General features: G+C 37.7%; 2 protein-coding genes across 8 annotated transcripts in view; one reads left to right on the top strand and one right to left on the bottom strand.

Moving 5' to 3' along the window:
* HELQ (helicase, POLQ like) overlaps positions 1 to 11562 on the bottom strand; it is a 43680-nt gene extending 32118 nt beyond the window's left edge. For 3 of the 6 annotated variants that reach the window (XM_045790836.2, XM_045790832.2, XM_087864025.1), the window contains exons 1-7: positions 11125 to 11562; positions 9383 to 10100; positions 5368 to 5546; positions 4631 to 4831; positions 4143 to 4215; positions 2007 to 2104; positions 641 to 739 (exon numbers count right to left, since the gene is read on the bottom strand). In XM_045790836.2, coding sequence (XP_045646792.2) covers positions 641 to 739; positions 2007 to 2104; positions 4143 to 4215; positions 4631 to 4831; positions 5368 to 5546; positions 9383 to 10100; positions 11125 to 11316 — 1560 coding nt within the window. In that variant the 5' untranslated portion in view covers positions 11317 to 11562. Of the gene's footprint in view, positions 1 to 640; positions 740 to 1993; positions 2105 to 4142; positions 4216 to 4630; positions 4832 to 5367; positions 5547 to 8479; positions 9356 to 9382; positions 10101 to 11124 lie in introns of those variants that run through there. The other 3 variants (XM_045790827.2, XM_045790841.2, XM_045790853.2) reach the window with 3 other exon arrangements.
* A 106-nt stretch (positions 11563 to 11668) lies between these two features.
* On the top strand, positions 11669 to 16142 carry MRPS18C (mitochondrial ribosomal protein S18C). 2 transcript variants are annotated; one of them, XM_045790893.2, is made up of 6 exons: positions 11669 to 11827; positions 12616 to 12668; positions 13993 to 14076; positions 14949 to 15006; positions 15881 to 15940; positions 16036 to 16142. In XM_045790893.2, the coding sequence occupies exons 1-6, from the start codon at positions 11728 to 11730 to the stop codon at positions 16098 to 16100; spliced, it is 420 nt and encodes a 139-aa protein (XP_045646849.1). In that variant the 5' UTR covers positions 11669 to 11727; the 3' UTR covers positions 16101 to 16142. The 2 variants fall into 2 exon arrangements, with proteins under 2 accessions (XP_045646849.1, XP_045646842.1); XM_045790886.2 differs by having other exon boundaries at positions 16024 to 16142.
* Positions 16143 to 16719: the final 577 nt, after the last annotated feature.

Below are 16719 nucleotides of genomic sequence, written 5' to 3'. Positions count from 1 at the left end.
AGCAGACCTTAACATTTTTGTACCCAGTACCTGAACTGCATAGCCCACAAAAGTTTCTTCTTGTTTTGCACTTATTGCTGAATGAATAAATATTCAAAGGAGAAGTCTGCCAATTTTCTTGGTTCATGGAGCTCCAGGGCCAAAAGAAATACCTAACAGCTTTGTTTATTAGGTATTAGGTACAGACAACTTAAGTATGTATTTCCTCACAATGTAGTAGCCGTTTGCATGAATAATACACGTCAGTTGAATGAAGAAAATATTATCTCATTCTTAACCATAACCGCCCACTAACAGGATATGCACACAACTGGGCACTGCAATAGTCTTTCAGATCTTTGAAGCAGATTGGACATGGCTACTCTTTTTCCATCCCACACTGATTTTCACGTAGTATTTTTTACAGTAACTGCAAAAAACAAACAAAAAACTTCACTAAGATATGATATCATAAAAAGGAATAGAGTGTGATCCGATGTCCAAACTGGAAACAACCTTGAGCCAGTAGTGTGTATGGTGTCCAACAGATGTCAAGCACCAGCTGTTTCTCTTAAATATCTAAACTATCCCCTGTGAATCTTTTGTGGTGCCCCAGGGCACCAAGTCTGGGAACCTCATACTCAAGGGTTATCAGTGTTACCTGACAATCAAGGAGACGTGAAAAAGTCATGCTGTTCTCAGCTTTGCTGTCCACTTCATATATCGCATCGTTTATTTTCAAATATTCTTTTAATTCAACCTTGAATTAGAAAGACATTTGCAATTAATACCACATATAAATTCCTTTTCCACAGTTTTAAATTTTGTAAAATGTTGTAAAAACGGACAGCTATACAAAAACTGTAGCTTTTCTAAGGTATGTAAAACATGTTTCAATGTAAAAGCTTTTTCTTTACCATTTCTTTAAGTCTCTTTTTCCCTTTCAATCAAAGTAGGGATTAATTTCCTTGAAGGAATACTTTTGAACAGCCACTATCTAAAAGGAAACCAGACACTTCCGCATTTGTCACAAGAAGTATAAATAAGCCAATGTTCACATTCTGTCTTATTTGTGTTATTCCTCAAGATCTAAAATTTTCTGTCTTATCAGTCATCAGTTTTAATTGTAAATACCACCATGTTACTTTTAATTTAAGTATCTGTAGACAAAAAATGTGTTTTTTTAAAAAGATTTTATCCATTAATTTGAGAGCACCAGCAGGGGGAAAGGGCAAAGGGAGGGGGGAATCAGACTCCCCACTGAGCAGGGAGCCAGACAAGGGCCCAGCCAAAGGCAAATACTCAACTGACTGAGCCACCTAGGCACCTGACGAAAAAAATGATACAGCTCATTGCATTTTTAAAATAATAGTATCTAATTCGACTATTATTTAAAGTCAGCAAGTATCTCTCAAAAATTCTCTTTTCTGAAAAGCTATTTGGACACTGACCACGCATATTAGTACTGCAGAGAGAATATTTGTTCATTATAAGCTACTTTCAAATAACTATGAATTATATTTATTTACTTTCTTTAAGTCTTTTGGGAATACCATGATTAGGAGTTTAAATTTAAATCCACGTGAAGTCTTCTCTTATTGAAAGAGCATTATAACTACCAAAGCATAAATAATTGAAAACATTTTAACTTTCAAGATAAAATGTTTTTATGTGCTAATAACTCAAAACATGACTAAATTTTGACCAAATGAAAAAAACTTACCTTACAGAATTAAGAAGTGAAAAAACAGAATGGATCTGGAAAATCTCATTCAGTAAATATTCATTGAAGGGCCATGGGCCAAGCATTGTTCCAGGTGCTACAGATACAGTAGTGATCCAAGCCAAGATCCCTAACCCCAGAGTTTATATTCTCTATACATAAACTCTTATTAGCATATAGTCACGTCAGGGGAATTATGCCCCTTCACTACTCTATAGATTTTTTAATATAGTATGTTTGCTACTTTTCTTCCTAAGTAAGATGATATACACAAATCCATACAGTGCAAACCTTAGGTACATACTGGTCTAAACTGACTGGTGTAATATTCGGCTTGAAGGAACTCTTGTAGGTCTTCAACATTGTTCAGTGTTGCACTCATGCCAATAATTTGAGTTGTTTCTAAAAAAAAAAAAACACACACCAAAGGATTGAGGAAAATGTGTTATTTAGTGTAACATAATAGTAATTTAGCAACCTTTTTGTGTTCTGGATTCTTCCTGAGTGATCCGGGAAAGGAGGGAGTGGGGAGGAGGTAAGAAAACTACAAAGATATTAGCAGAGTATTATTCTGGCAATCAAAGACTGAGAACTTTCAGGTGTCCTGAAAGTTACTATTTGGAATTTTACAGAATTTCACACTTGGCAAAAAGTCGGATCTTTATCAAGACTTCTAAGCAACAGTGATGGCTATAAATACGCTTGCTGCTGACTCTCTGGACCACTGTTATGAAGAGTTATGACAGGTCCCACAGGTATACCTAGAGGCAGATGTATGGTGTAGGATGCAGGGCTGAATAGGTCCTGAACTCTTGCCCAACAAAGCCCTTTATGGGATCTTGCTATCAGGTTGTCAACTTTTTTTTTTTTTAAAGCAAAGGTGGAGTGAAACTCATGAAGCTGCACGTCCGCCTGGGCAGTGTAAAATGGCTGCCTTCCACAGGAAAGCAGTTCAGTCAGGGAGGGTCTATTACCATCATCCATTTTTAAAAAGTTTTTTATTATTGAAGTATAGCTGACACGTAGTGTTATATTAGTTTAGACTATAGTGATTGGACAATTCTATACATTACACACTATTTGCCACAGTAAGTGTAGCTATCATCTATCATCATACAACATTATTACAATATTATTGACCATATTCCCTATGCTGTACTTTTCAACCTTGTGACTTATTTATTTTATAACTGTTAAGTTTGTACCACTTAATCCCCCTCAGCTATTTTGTCCATTCCACTATCATCTATTTTTGATGCATAATGAAACAGAGGTACAGTTAATATAAACTTGCTCAAGGTCACATATGTAGTCAAAAGTGAGTCAGGATTTTAATCCAGCTCCAGAGTCTGTCCTCAGCCATTACACTATACTCTCTCTCAGTAGTAACCCATGATCTCCTATAGAGAGACAGTGTGGAAACCAGTGTGGAAACCAAGAGAGAGTGTTTCATCACTCAAAGGAAAAAAAAATGATAAACAACCAAATGCTGAAGAAAAATAAGACAAGGACAGTAAGTATACACTGGATTTGACAAGTAGGTGATGATTCTCCTCTTTTCCTCGGCTTTCTGTTTTTCCATAGAATTTATCACCGTCTGACACACGGTTATGTTTTCTTGTTTATCTGCTTATTGTCTACTCACTTTCACTAAAATACAGGTTTAATGAAGGCAGGGTTATTTTTTTGTGTGTTATTCACTGCTATATCCTTAGCACTTAAAATACTGCCTGGCACAAAGTAGGTACTCAATAATTTTTTTAATGAATGGTTATAAAGTGCTACAACCTGCCTAAATATCATTGCTATCAAAATTATAAAAATACTTAATATTTGACCTTTAAAATTAAATCATTTTTCCAAATATAAGCTATTGCAATATATAACTTAATAAGTTATCTACAAATAGGAAAGAAGACATTTAGAACAAATATTTCATATACGTTGAAAGACTATCTGATGTTGCAAATAGCTTGTTAAAGTGACTACTTACATCTGCTTTATTGGTACTATGAGGATCATACTGGTGGTGGCGGCCACAAACGCTTATTGAGGGGTGCGTGCTAGGCAACTGCTGACTGCTTTACATTAACTCCTATGATCCTCCCAACAAACTCCTCAGAGTGGTACCATTATTATCCCCATTTTACAGATGAAGAAATACAGAGGTGGAGTCACATGCCTATGCACTCACGACTAGTAAGCGGAGGATAATAATATGGGATGTCCTCAAATGTTAATTTCCTTCACATTCACAACTCTGCTCATATACCCATTCTTCCAAGAAAAAATTATAAGTTTACTTTAGAAATAAAAAACCAAGGCAGGAAGCTTACGTATATTACTCTAGGTTACATAGTCTAGCTAATGATAGAATTAAGTCTTTCACAGGCCTCTTGAGGACAAATCAGTTAGTGACCACATTTAAAAAAATACTTACTGCTAGTGTAGAGGATTTTTGCTAGGGTCATTTCCAGTATAGCCCCACGGCTCCCTTCACCAATCATGTGCAACTTTGAGATTTTAAAAAAAGGAGGGAGGGAGAAAAGTAAATTTGCATATAATGCTGATATAGAACATGCAGGTATTTATAGAAATGAAGTATATAACTCTTAAGCATTCTGGATATAGCAACTAGAGTATATATGCATTATATCACAGGTATTTTGGTTAATGAGGTTTGCGGGCAACATCCTGACATATCTAGATTTCATAAATACCATTATAAAATTGAATATATACACACCTATATTCACTCTTCAAAAAACACTTGACATAAAACTTAATTTACGATTACCAAGCGTGAAATGTATTCATCTGTATTGTCTAAATAAATTACTTATTTTCATAGTGGCACTAAGCACACACACATAATAATAAATGTTAGTATAATAAAAATGTTGATAAATTATAAAAGTAGTTACCAACCTCATCTACAACAACCAGACCCAGACTGCCAATCCTTCCAGTTTCAATCAAAGAGTTCACTAGACTATGTCCTTTTTCAATAGTGGCAATATATAGAGATTTTTTTTCCCTTCTTTTAATTGGAGGAAATTTTCCTTTGCTTCCAGCATATTCTTCAACAAAGAAACCCAGCTCTATACCAAAACTTGACAAACCTGAAATCTGGAATATAGTTAAAATAAACAAACAAACAAAAATCAGATAAATAAGAACTCAATTATCAAGTACTCATGTTGATTTTTGAAAATTCTAAAATAGTCACAGATAAGACATATATACCTAAGAAATGTCATAATTAATGTGTGACTCTGCAAAATGAATGTAACTTTTAAACTACATAATCAATGTGGAAATAAATTAAGCCTCCTCTGATGCAAAATAAAAAAAGAATAATTCACTTACTTTGATAAAATAATTGGGTTACTTTCTGCTTGAAAAGGTAGGCTGAATATCATTATATTAAATACCAATATTAAAATGGAATTTAACACACCGGTTTAGAAAAAAATAAAATTCTTTTTGCAACAGGTAATTAGTCACTTAGAAGAGATTTTTGGTAGTCCCTACATCTGCTTTTGCACATCCTAAAAATACTCTCTACCTCTTCTCAGTCAATAAAAAGTTGTTACATTTATGCTAGTTTTTATATTTTAATGTGAAAACGTTAGCAAATACTCTGTTAAAAAAAAGAATCACACCTTTTCTTGGACAATTGCCACATATGGTAGGATCATTAGAACGTCTCTCTGCCGGCAAAGCAGTTCTTGCAGCATTAATATCTCAGCCACGAGGGTTTTTCCACCACTCGTTGGCAAGGAATATATTAAGTTTTTTCTTTCTTGCACAGAATTCAATGTTAAGCAAGTATGTTGCCATTCTGTGGAATTAAAAAAAAAAAAGGCATTATTTTCCCCTTCTGCAATTCAGTCTCCAAGTTTTCAAAGAAGGAAAAATCAAATCCCACGGTACATCCATCTTCTCATAATGGTCAGTGTAATTATACATCAGTGTTAAATGTCAAACGTCCCCACAGCAAAATGGACAGAGCCAGTGAGTGTCTAATTCTAATTTAGGCCTGGGCAGCAGAGTGGGCAACTAGGCCACCTATTTGCCAGCTGCACACTTAGGTCTAAGATTCCAACAGTGCCTGGGACATTATCTGAGACATCAGAAGGAGCTAAAGGACAGTATGAGGATCTGGGTGAATTCTTAGGCTTTCCTCTTTTGTTCTGCAAGGAGATTGTGTAAGCTTCCCTTCCTCATCTATACAAACATCCTAGAGAGAAATAGGGGGAGGAGGAAAAAAAATCTATGAAGTTTTATACACACTAAGAAAGACTATTCAACTGACTGTCATGGGGAACTGAACTCTGGTCTGAATACCATTTTGAAGTGTAAGAATATTTCAACCATAAAAGGCTAGGATTGGAGTGCCTGGCTCGCTCAGTCCATAGAGCACGTGACTAGTGATCTCTGAGTTGTAAGATCTCTACAGGCTGAGTGTAGAGATGACTTAAAAATAAAATCTTCAGGGGCGCCTGGGTGGCTTAGTCGTTAAGCGTCTGCCTTGGGATCAGGCCGTGATCCCAGAGCCCTGGGATCGAGCCCAGCATCGAGCCCAGCATCAGGCTCCCTGCTCGGCGGGAAGCTGCTTCTCCCTCTCCCACTTCCCCTGCTTGTGTTCCGTCTCTCGCTGTCTCTCTCTCTGTCTCAAATAAAAGACAGAGAGCACAAACAGGGAGGAGGGTCAGGGAGAAGCAGACTCCCCGCTGAGCAGGGAAGTCCAATGCGGGGCTTGATTCCAGGAACCCTGAGATCATGACCTGAGACCAAGGCGGATGCTTAACCACCTGAGCCACCCAGGCATGCCAAAAATAAAATCTTTAAAATATAAAAGACTAAGATTATTAACTGGCACATCTAGGAGTTCCACAATTTAGCAAGGTGGAATTCATGAAAAGGATCACATCAGTGTGAAAACTAGTATAACTACTCTGTAGGCTCATCTGACAATGTGGATCACCAAAAGTCCTCAAAACGTGCATTCGTATTTTATCACTAGAAAAACGGGCAAAAGATAGAAGACACTTCACAGCAGGGGGGAATACATGAAAAGATGCTCAACTGCTACTTTCTGGGTTGGCAAAATAAATACACAAACAAAATACAAGTAACTACTACTACCAAAGGAAAAAAAAAAAGCCTCACACATGGAAAATCCAGAGCCGATTTGACTGGGGACAAATGACATTCTTGTGGTGGTGGATGAGAGCATAAAATACTATAATCTTTTTGGAAAGCAAACTAACAGTATCGAAAATAAAACTGCACACTGTCTTTGACTTAGCAGTATTATTTCAAGGTCTCTACATCTATATAAATAAAAGCAAGGACATATAAAGATTACGTGCAAGATGTTCATCATAGCAGTGTTTATATATAACAAAGAGCCATCAAGGGGTAAAAGTTGAAAGAATTATTGCACAACTGTATGATATCATTCTCTGCAGCTTGAAAAAAGGTGGTATAGACTGATTTATACGTGCTCAATATACAGTTAAGCAAAAGATCATAAATGTGTATTGGGTTGTACAAAACCAATTATGTACAGGTATTAGAAAAGAATATATACATAGAAAAGTTGGACTTGAATGTATTGTTTTCCAAAAAAATTAAATTAAAAAAATGACTAATAGGATATATTACAAAGGTATTAAAAATAGTTACGTGTGAATGAAAACCAAGTGACTTTAATTTCTTGTATTTTGGTGATTCCCAAATATTTGCAAATGGCTTTTTTCCACTTTAAAAATATTTCAAAAATACTTAAATACTTAAGCTTAATATTTAATACTTACACAATTAAAAGTATTTCAGACTGGTATCACCTATTATACATGAAACTGCAGATGTCTGTATGAAAATACAACTTAACCATTTCTGCATTTTATCCAACTCAAATTTTTAAAGTATAAAATGACCAAGATAGCAAGTATTTAGTAATATTACTCATCTTCACACATTAAAAAAAGATGATATTAACTTGGTTATGAACATTTATATAAAACACATTAAGCATGCAATTCTACAATAAAAAGGCAAAAAAACCAGTGTAAGGTTGAGGTTCTCAAGCTCAGTGGTTCTCAAACTTTTGGCATATCAGAATCCCCTGGAGGGCTTGTTAAAACCGACTGCTAGGTCACAACCCCAGAGATGGATTCAGTAGGCCTAGGGTGGAGCCTGAGAATGCCTATTTCAACACGTTTCCAGGTGAAGCTGACGCTGGGGTCCAGGAACTGCACTTTGAGAACCACTGCTTTAGTGCAGTGAAAAGTGGCACACATAGTTATGCTTTAATTTGGTCACATCATCAAGCCAGATTTATAAGTAAAAATAGATTAAAAAACCTGTTATTTACTGAAGTTCTTACTTAGAAGCTACCAATATAGTTACAGACAGTCATTACCACAGTCTAATTTGCCATGTCCTTGACGCAGAACATAACTTATGAAACAACCATTATTGTTATTATTATTCCTTTTTAATAGATCAGGAACTAAGGCTCAGAGTGCAAAACTTGTGCTTCAGTGACAGGGCTGGAATTGATAACTAGGCTGACAACCCCCAGCAGCTGAGAACCTACCACAGTGTCCCAGGCACAGCGCTAGTTACGTAAAAAGAGATCAGTTAGAATGAGCCCTGTCCTCAGGGTACTCAGTCTGGCAGGGGATGCAGATTAAACAAAGAACAAGGTACTAGGAGAAAAGCGGAGGGAAGAAAGTGAACACCTACTTCAAGGGCAATACACACCTTTAGCTCTTTAACTGCAAACCTCACAATTTAGAATTTATTAGACTCTTGTAGTCTTATATTAGACTTTGTTTCCTGTAGTTCTACTTCTCCACCTGATTGTCTTCTCCCTGAGATGAGAACCATGTTTTCACATGGTTCATAAGGCACTAACATAGGAGTTTCAGAAATACTTATGAAGTGACCGGTCGATAGGCTCATCTTTGAGGATGCCAGCAACTGTCCCTTCTTTGTCTAAAATGACACATATCTGAAATACATGCAAGGACCCAGGAGTTTTGAAAAACATTACAATATATATTGCTATTAATACTATCTCTTTGCACTTAACTCTTCAGCTGTCTTTAAAGATATTTAGTTTTAATCAGTGGTATTACTAATATTGACACTTTCACTCAGGACATGAGTAGTTAAAGGAACTTCAAGTTTTCGTACAGAAGACAGAGCCAGCCAGACACACCAGCAAAGTAAACTGAGAAGCTGCTAGATAGAGAAAAAACCAGGAGTGGAATGTCAAGAAGTCAAGAAATGAGTGCTTCAAGGGTCTGGTCAATTGTGTCATGTAAGCCACTGAGAAGTCAGGCAAGTAAGAACTAAAAGTATCATTGGATTTAGACACCCTCGTCATTATTTCTTAAGTGAGAGCACAGAACCCAGAGTGGGCTGGGAATTAATTTGAGGTGAGGAAAGGGAGACAGCAAGGATAAGCGATTAGAGAAGTGTGACCATGAAGGGAAGGTAAGAGGTTCAGTAGCAGGTTAGGGATGGAAAGTTGAGAGGATGGCTATTTTTATTTGTTTTAAGAGGAGATATAGGACCATAGAAGCATCTGTTTTCTATTGACTTGCACTAGTAAAATGGTAATAATGGTAAATTTTTTTCATTTCAGCAAAAAGCATTTACCATATAATTTTTCAATTCCTTTGAACTGAACATAAAGGTCTCTCACTTTGCTGGGTAATGAATAAAAAGGACCAAGGTCATTTGATGATGACTCAATTGTTTTCTTAGCAACATTAATTTCTTCAGATAGGAGAGTCTCTTTGAGCTGTTTAGTTCTAGAAAATATTGGTGTGTGGGCCTTGGCATTTCCAGTCATGGCACTTTTTAGATGTTCTTTAAGACTTTTTCTCCTATTTTCCTCTGAACTACTTCTGACTTTAGAAGAGGAATCATCAGTTTGCTGGTGGTGTTCTATACTATTCTGGGGTAATTCCTCATTGGCGGTCTTGTGAGAGGATGCATTCCAATCCCTCTCTTTAGTAGACTGATCGCCCAAATCATTTGAAGAGCTCTTCAAATTTTCAAAGTATAAAACCTGTGAAGAAGGTACATCATACAAAATATCAGGTTCTGGTTCAACAGAGACATCTTCATGCCTACACTGGTTCTTTATGTGCTCATCTGTTTTTAATTCAGTAAAGCTGCCCACAGTAGTAATGCTGAGTTTGTTGTGTTTGATGTTTTCTGAATATAGATCTTCAGTGGCAAGGTCTGAGGCATGTTTCCTATGTTCAGGAACTTGCATATATTGTTGTTCCAGGTCATCAACTTGAGCTAAAAAAGAATTTTCAGCAAAGCTGTCATAGTCACCAAACATGTCCTCTTCACTGTCATTATTCTGGAAAGAAAATGAAAATCTTTATGGTCAATTCTAGCTTCATTAAGAATAAAAGTTTCAGCCTAGAGCTATTCCAGGTATATAATTACATGGATCATAGGCCTAAATGTAAATCACCTTATGAAATGGATTATATCATCTCCATTTTACAGATGAAGAAATGGAAGTCCAGAGTGTTTAAGTGATTCGTCCAAGCTGCACTCCTAGGGTGTGGTGATACTGGGATCCTAATTCTTAAGTCAGTGTTAAATCCTTAAAAAGTAGTAACACCAATAGACATCTACCGGAATGCCATCTCACTAAAAGTTTCGGGTAACTGCAACACCATTCCTCCTCCAGACTCCAATCTACAGAGACTGGCTTGTAAGAAAACCATGCTTGTACGACTGGACTCTAAGGAGATTCTGTCCTTAGGAATTGAAGGGAGGGTCTGCATACTGACTTGGAATGGTCTACTAAACAGGAGATGTAAATTTAGAGGTAGCAATATAGTGAAGTGATTAAGAAAACAGGAAACTACAGAAGTGTAGTTCTTAACTTCTTAGGGCCTGATTTCTGTTGTCAAATCTAGATAATGTAAATAGCTTAACAAAGTACCCAGCACATAATGGGTGTGCGATAAACGGTCGGTTTTACTAGCATAGTAGGAGGAGTAACTTGGAGAGCTAGATTTGTGTCTCAATCATGCCACTTATTTGCTGCATGTACGACTTCTGCGTCTCAGGGGGTCTAACTTTGAGATCTGTATAAAAATGAGGATAGCAAAGCAATCCCTCACAAGCGAGGATTAACAGCGGTAACAAAGTCGAGGTAATCAAATGAAGGCTAGTAGACAATTGGGCTACTGTTTGCATATAGGAAAGGAACAGCCAAAATTTTGGAGTTTCTAGTTCCATGGCTTCTAGAGCTGGTCTTAGTGTTCTTTCAGTGAGCATGCGCGGTAGGAGCCCTGGGTTTGTATTAGCTCCCGCAAAGTGGACAATGAGACAAGAAACTCGGCATTTGAGAGCTGAGGAGGTTGTACCTCGACCGGTTGCACCTCCACGGTTTTCTTCCTCCGCCGGTTCCCAGCCACCATCTTCTCCTCCTCTTCCTCCTCCTCATCGCCCGGCGTGAGCTCAGCCGCGGCGGGGACGGCAAAACGGCACGCTAGGCTAGGACGGTCCCTTTTGCGGACTGACACCCGCCGGCGGATGCGGGAACCACCCTCATCCATGGCAGGGGCCGAGGACCCTGCCCGAACTTTGTCCGTGACCTGGCCGCCAAACCCCAGTGGAAGAGGGAGTGGAGGGCAGGGCGCGGGCAGCAAGTGGGGCAGACTGCGCTCGCCCCTCCATCCACCTTAGTATAAGACCACAAATCAATTACCGGTGCTCTCAGACCGGAAGCGGAGGCAGAAGCGTAAGGGCCCGCCTTTTCCTTGTCCAATCATAGGTGTCCCAGGCTTGTGGCCGTGAGGGTTAGAACTAAAAGGTGCTGCGCAGGCGCATTGAAAACCTTATCGGCTCTTCTCAAGTTCGCCCGCGGAACCTTTGAACCGAGTACTCGGGCCACCAGGGGAAGAGCACCGGCGGGGACTTGTCAGGACGATTTGGAAAGAGGAAAGGAAGAGGAGGAGCGAGGATCCATGGCGGCTCTGGTTGCTGTTTGCGGTCATCTAGGGAGGAAAAAGTTAACGCACTTCGTCAAGGCTGCTGTCTGCCTTACAGATCCTGGGACTCACGCGGGTACAGTTTCCATATCCTGTGCTCTTTTGTGGCATTACAGCCATTGCGGTAGCGCCAACTAGGTTGGTGGAGTTGTCACTGTTAGCTAAACGACGCCGGCTTCTAGGCGATTAAGAGCTTCTCCAAGATGGGTGGGAATCTGTAATGACCCATAACTGGTATTTTAAAGCAGAAGGGGGCGTGAATGTCGTACAATACCCCCCCCCCCCTTTAAACACACGGAAAGAATGATTCCGTGATTCTCAAAAGAGGCAGGGACTTACCTGCCTGAGAGCTCCAGGTAGTGTTGGTGAGGAAGGGACATTTCCAGAGTCACCCGGTAGCACATTACAGGAGTTGTCTAAGGTCCCAGATCAGGACGAAATTGTGACATGGGCTCTTGAGTCTGTTATTTCTGCACTTTATCTTCTCTGTCAATAACGACTCTTTAGGAGGTCTGTTACGTTTTCCCTTTGGTATAATAGTGCCTTTCAGTTGCTTTCCCCTTAAGTGTTTGCCTTAAAGATCTGTCTCTAACCATGGAGTGAAGGGAAAATAAATTTTACGAAGAGAGGTGAGAGGTTTGTAGGGGTGGAGAAATACATGCCCTTTCCCCAAAACCTTGGAAAGCACATTCATCTTAAGTCTTACTCTGCCTCACATCTAAAGGTTTTTATCCGGTCGTTGTATGAATATAAAACCTTTCTTTTATATCCCTCGATTCATCTTGCTTCCATAAAAACAAAAATCTTTCTTTAGTTGCTGAGCTGGTAAAAAGAATTGGTTTGTTGCTGTTTGTTTAATTGCAGTGCTTTGGAGAAGTTGTTCACAGTATAAACAGGTAGCTGGCAATGAGGACCTGGTAAGACTTTTTTTCTTCCTTTTTTAAGGCATTTGCAAATGTGACCAAATTCTTCTATTTTAGCTATGTGAATAGAGTTCAGCTGGAGGACAAAACGATTAAGATGATAGTTTGAGTTTGAAAGTTGTAATTCATTGGTGAATTGTCACTTAAGTGCACTTTGAAGTGAGAGAATTCCTAGAGTTCTAACAAGAAGCATTGCTTGCGTAACACTGTATTTTTCCTCTTAGATCTTAAATTTAAGGGTACGTGCTTTGGAAATTAAAAAAGATAGTTTTGGTGGGTGCAGTAATTGCAGAATATCCAACAGAGGGATTACAAAGTCTGCCTGTACCTTGGCTTTCTTCCCCACTTCAGATTCAGTTCTTTGTCCTATTCATTAGTGGGGGCGGGGAGTGGGTGTTTTAGTAAATGAAGGATCAAAATTAAAGTTTTATATCAGGACATTAAGTAGTTTCCTTTAGCCTGTAGGTGTATTTTTATGCATTTCAAGTACTAGCATTGGGCTTGGCCAGTGTAGGTTTTCTTGCTACCTGCAAAGATGATTTGACACTAATCAAACCATACAAAGCTCTTGGTGCAGTGTAAAGAGGGAACATAGTTACTGCATGTGAGTTGCATGTAAATTGGATTAAGAAACTTTGAGGAGTTGGAAAACATAGAACTCCTCTAGTCCCTTGAGCATCCTTCTTGGACATCTAATGCACACCAGAGTTGAAGGGAGTAAAGAAAATTACTAGAGTTTTTCTAGGTCATAAATTCCCCTGAGGCTCTAATGAAATACGGGCTCTCAGAAAAAAGCGGTCTCATTCATTTGAAATTTTGCATAACTACAGGGGGTTAAGGACTTCAAAGCCATTTCTAGGTTAAGAATCTCTTGATTAGAGACATGCGTATAGTGATTATAGAAGGGAGGCATGTGGCAGAAGCATCAGGGGCAGCAGTGAAGACAGAGAAACCAAAAAGGCTGACATAAATGTATAAAGCAATCTGGGACAATAAAAGTTATCTTCCCATAAACCTTTGTTTTCTCCAAGGATTGTATTTTATCCCAGAATCCTCTTCCATGATTTAATTCCTCCTTAGTCAAACCAGAGTACTTGTACAAAATATGTATGAACACACTGAAATCTTTAAAGTGGTGACTCCTTTTCAGAAATACTGATTTTTTTTCTATAAGCCAAACTGTTGTATTTTTTCTTTTTCGTAGTGAGAAAGGTACAACTAATACTTTGGATAGATTTAAATGTGGTAACCTTAAGATTTAATTTTTTTAATTTAATGCATTAACCTGTATTATCAGACTTTTTTTCTTTTATCTTAGCCCGTTCCAATGGAAAATCCTTATAAGGAGCCTCTTAAAAAATGTATCTTATGTGGAAAACGTGTAGATTATAAGAATGTACAGGTGAGATATGGTTTTACTTCACTATGATATTTGATTTTAGGATTTGCTCCTGTTAAAGAGAATCAAGTTAGTTTTATAACAGGCTTTGTGTAGAGGCACCTGTTTTAATAACTTTATAATTTCAAATCTGGTTTTCTATGTGTAAGACGTCTCTATTTTATTCTTAGGAGAGCCCTTTGGCTCTCCCTTATCTACTATTATTTCAGGTCAGTGTTTCTTTCTTGTCTGCCTTGGAGGTCATCAATATCGCACTATGCAGTGATTCTTAGTTGGTAGAGTTAAATAGTTTGGAAAAATCTCCTCTGGTGAATTTGGTCTCTGTACTAATAATACTACTGGTATCACTGCTTCAAATGTAATTTTATCCGTTGGCCAGGGCTCCGCAAATTAAAAGTGGCAAATCTGGGGGAGAGAATGGTACTAAAGAAGAATTTAAATTAATAAACCATAAATTACGGCAAGTGGGCTGATGTACCTGTCGCTCTTGAAGACCTCACTATAGTCTGATACAGTGTGATAGCTTTTCGTGACAGATGAGATGCTTAGTGCCTTATTATAAGCAATAGTATTTTAGGAAAGTATCTGTGGAAAAGTTCAAGAAAACAGCTTTAGCACTGAAAAAATGTGTACATTAATCTGTTTTGACACACTGGATAAGAGATGTTAACTTTAGTAATCAGCTTTTTCATTAAAAAAATGGCCTATTAATAGAATGAGCATAGTTCAGTATTTTTATTTATATTTTATGAAGTTTGTCTGAAATTTATTAATAAACTTTTACATAACTTCACATTTTTTAAATTTACATAATCAAGGTTGAACAAATGTATTGATATAAATTTTTTTTCTTCTCCAAATAAAACTCAAAACAGCTTTTGTCCCAGTTTATTTCTCCATTTACTGGATGCATTTATGGAAGGCACATAACAGGTATTTTGTTTTCTGTTATAGCAACTTATAAAAAATTATACAAATCTACTTCCATTATTTAAGAAAAATGTCAAATTTTCAAGTTGTGCTATAAATCGCTAGTAGACCAGATACTACAGGTACTTTGAGAAAGCCTCTTCATAGGCCAAAAGGATTATTATTTTACATGTCTTCTTATGCTCAGAGTTAACTATAGGCAGACAACGTGTAAAAAAATTAGGGCTTAAGAAAATTGCGTTGATGTTTTCAAGTATCATTCCTACTTATTTAAACCAGGGCCTATTGCTTATAGGCCAAGTCCAATCTGCCACCTGTCTTTGATTTTTTATTATATTATGTTAGTCACCATACAGTACCTCCCCGGTTTCCGATGTAAGGCTCGATGATTCATTAGTTGTGTATAACACCCAGTGCGCCATGCAGTACGTGCCCTCCTTACTACCCATCACCGGTCTATCCCATTCCCCCACCCCCCTCCCCTCTGAGGCCCTCAGTTTGTTTCTCATAGTCCATAGTCTCTCATGTTTCATTCCCCCTTCTGATTACCCCCCCTTTCTTTATCCCTTTCTTCCCCTACCGATCATCCTAGTTCTTATGTTCCATAGATGAGAGAAATCATATGATAGTTGTCTTTCTCTGCTTGACTTATTTCACTGCCACCTGTTTTTTAAGTAGCTTATTTACATAGTGTCTATGGCTGCTTTGGGAGCTATATCAGAGTAATTATAACAGTGACTGTTCGGCCCGCAAACCCTAAGATATTTACTACCTGGCTATTTATAGGTTTTCCAGCGTTTTCTTGACTTAAGATAACTGCTATGCATTTTGAGTGTTGACATTTCTTATGAACATGAAAGCATTTTTTTTAAAATAGGTCTTTGTGGGAAGAAACAGAAAGAAATCACAAAAGCAATTAAGAGAGCTCAAATAATGGGTAAGAGCACCTAAAAAACTGAATTGGGCTAATCAAATGTTTGCTCATTATCTTTTGTGAAGCATTTTCATTATCTTTTACAGGGTTTATGCCAGTTACATACAAGGATCCTGCATATCTCAAAGACCCTAAAGTTTGTAACATCAAATATCGGGAGTAAATTATATGAGTCTTATCATCAATAAACATATTTTACAATAAATGGTTGTATGATTCTAATATTGACTCAAATTGTAAGATTTAATAAACTTTGGGTAGAAAATCGGCTAAACCTTTTCAAACTAAAGTATTTTTAATTCTTAATAATCGAAATCTTACAAGGAAAAAGTGAGTAAAGCTTCCTCTCCATTGCTCTTTAAAGAAAACAGGTTATTTAAAATGTTAATACTCATTACATTCTATATACACACATACAGATTTTAAAAACTGGTACTGTAGGATGGTCCCAGTTAGCTCATACACTCATTGATTTAAAATACGGGAAGGATGACTTACATTAGAATTTTACTTTAGGCCCAGATTCTGTCTTATAAATGGGATTTTAGGGATATGGGTGCATGAAAGTGGAATGCTTGTATTAATGTACAAATTCCATGTGGCAGGGTGTGGATTTTCTAATTAGCAAGTAGAAGTATGCCTGGCTAGGATAGTGGGTCTTCCCTTTGTAGAGATGTTACATGCAGATGGATAGTGGTGTAGTCGCAGGACCTCAGATTTACTCCTGGGCTAGTCTATCTTAAAACTGGTAGCATACTTTAAAATGATCCATAGGCAAGTGG

Source organism: Ursus americanus, chromosome 8 (assembly GCF_024610735.1).
Source record: "Ursus americanus isolate L20-20 chromosome 8, mUrsAme1.1.p, whole genome shotgun sequence".
Classification (NCBI taxonomy): domain Eukaryota; kingdom Metazoa; phylum Chordata; class Mammalia; order Carnivora; family Ursidae; genus Ursus; species Ursus americanus.
Note: the sequence above shows the minus strand (reverse complement) of the source record. Positions and strands in the feature narration are given on the sequence as shown.

What these genes read in the sequence shown, in the direction of transcription:
- MRPS18C (XM_045790886.2), top strand. Translation starts at nt 11,728, where the DNA reads ATGGCGGCTCTGGTTGCTGTTTGCGGTCATCTAGGGAGGAAAAAGTTA. An exon ending in AGATCCTGGGACTCACGCGG is followed by an intron (nt 11,828 to 12,615) that starts GTACAGTTTCCA and finishes GTTTAATTGCAG; the next exon opens with TGCTTTGGAGAAGTTGTTCA. An exon ending in TAAGAGAGCTCAAATAATGG is followed by an intron (nt 15,941 to 16,023) that starts GTAAGAGCACCT and finishes TATCTTTTACAG; the next exon opens with GGTTTATGCCAGTTACATAC.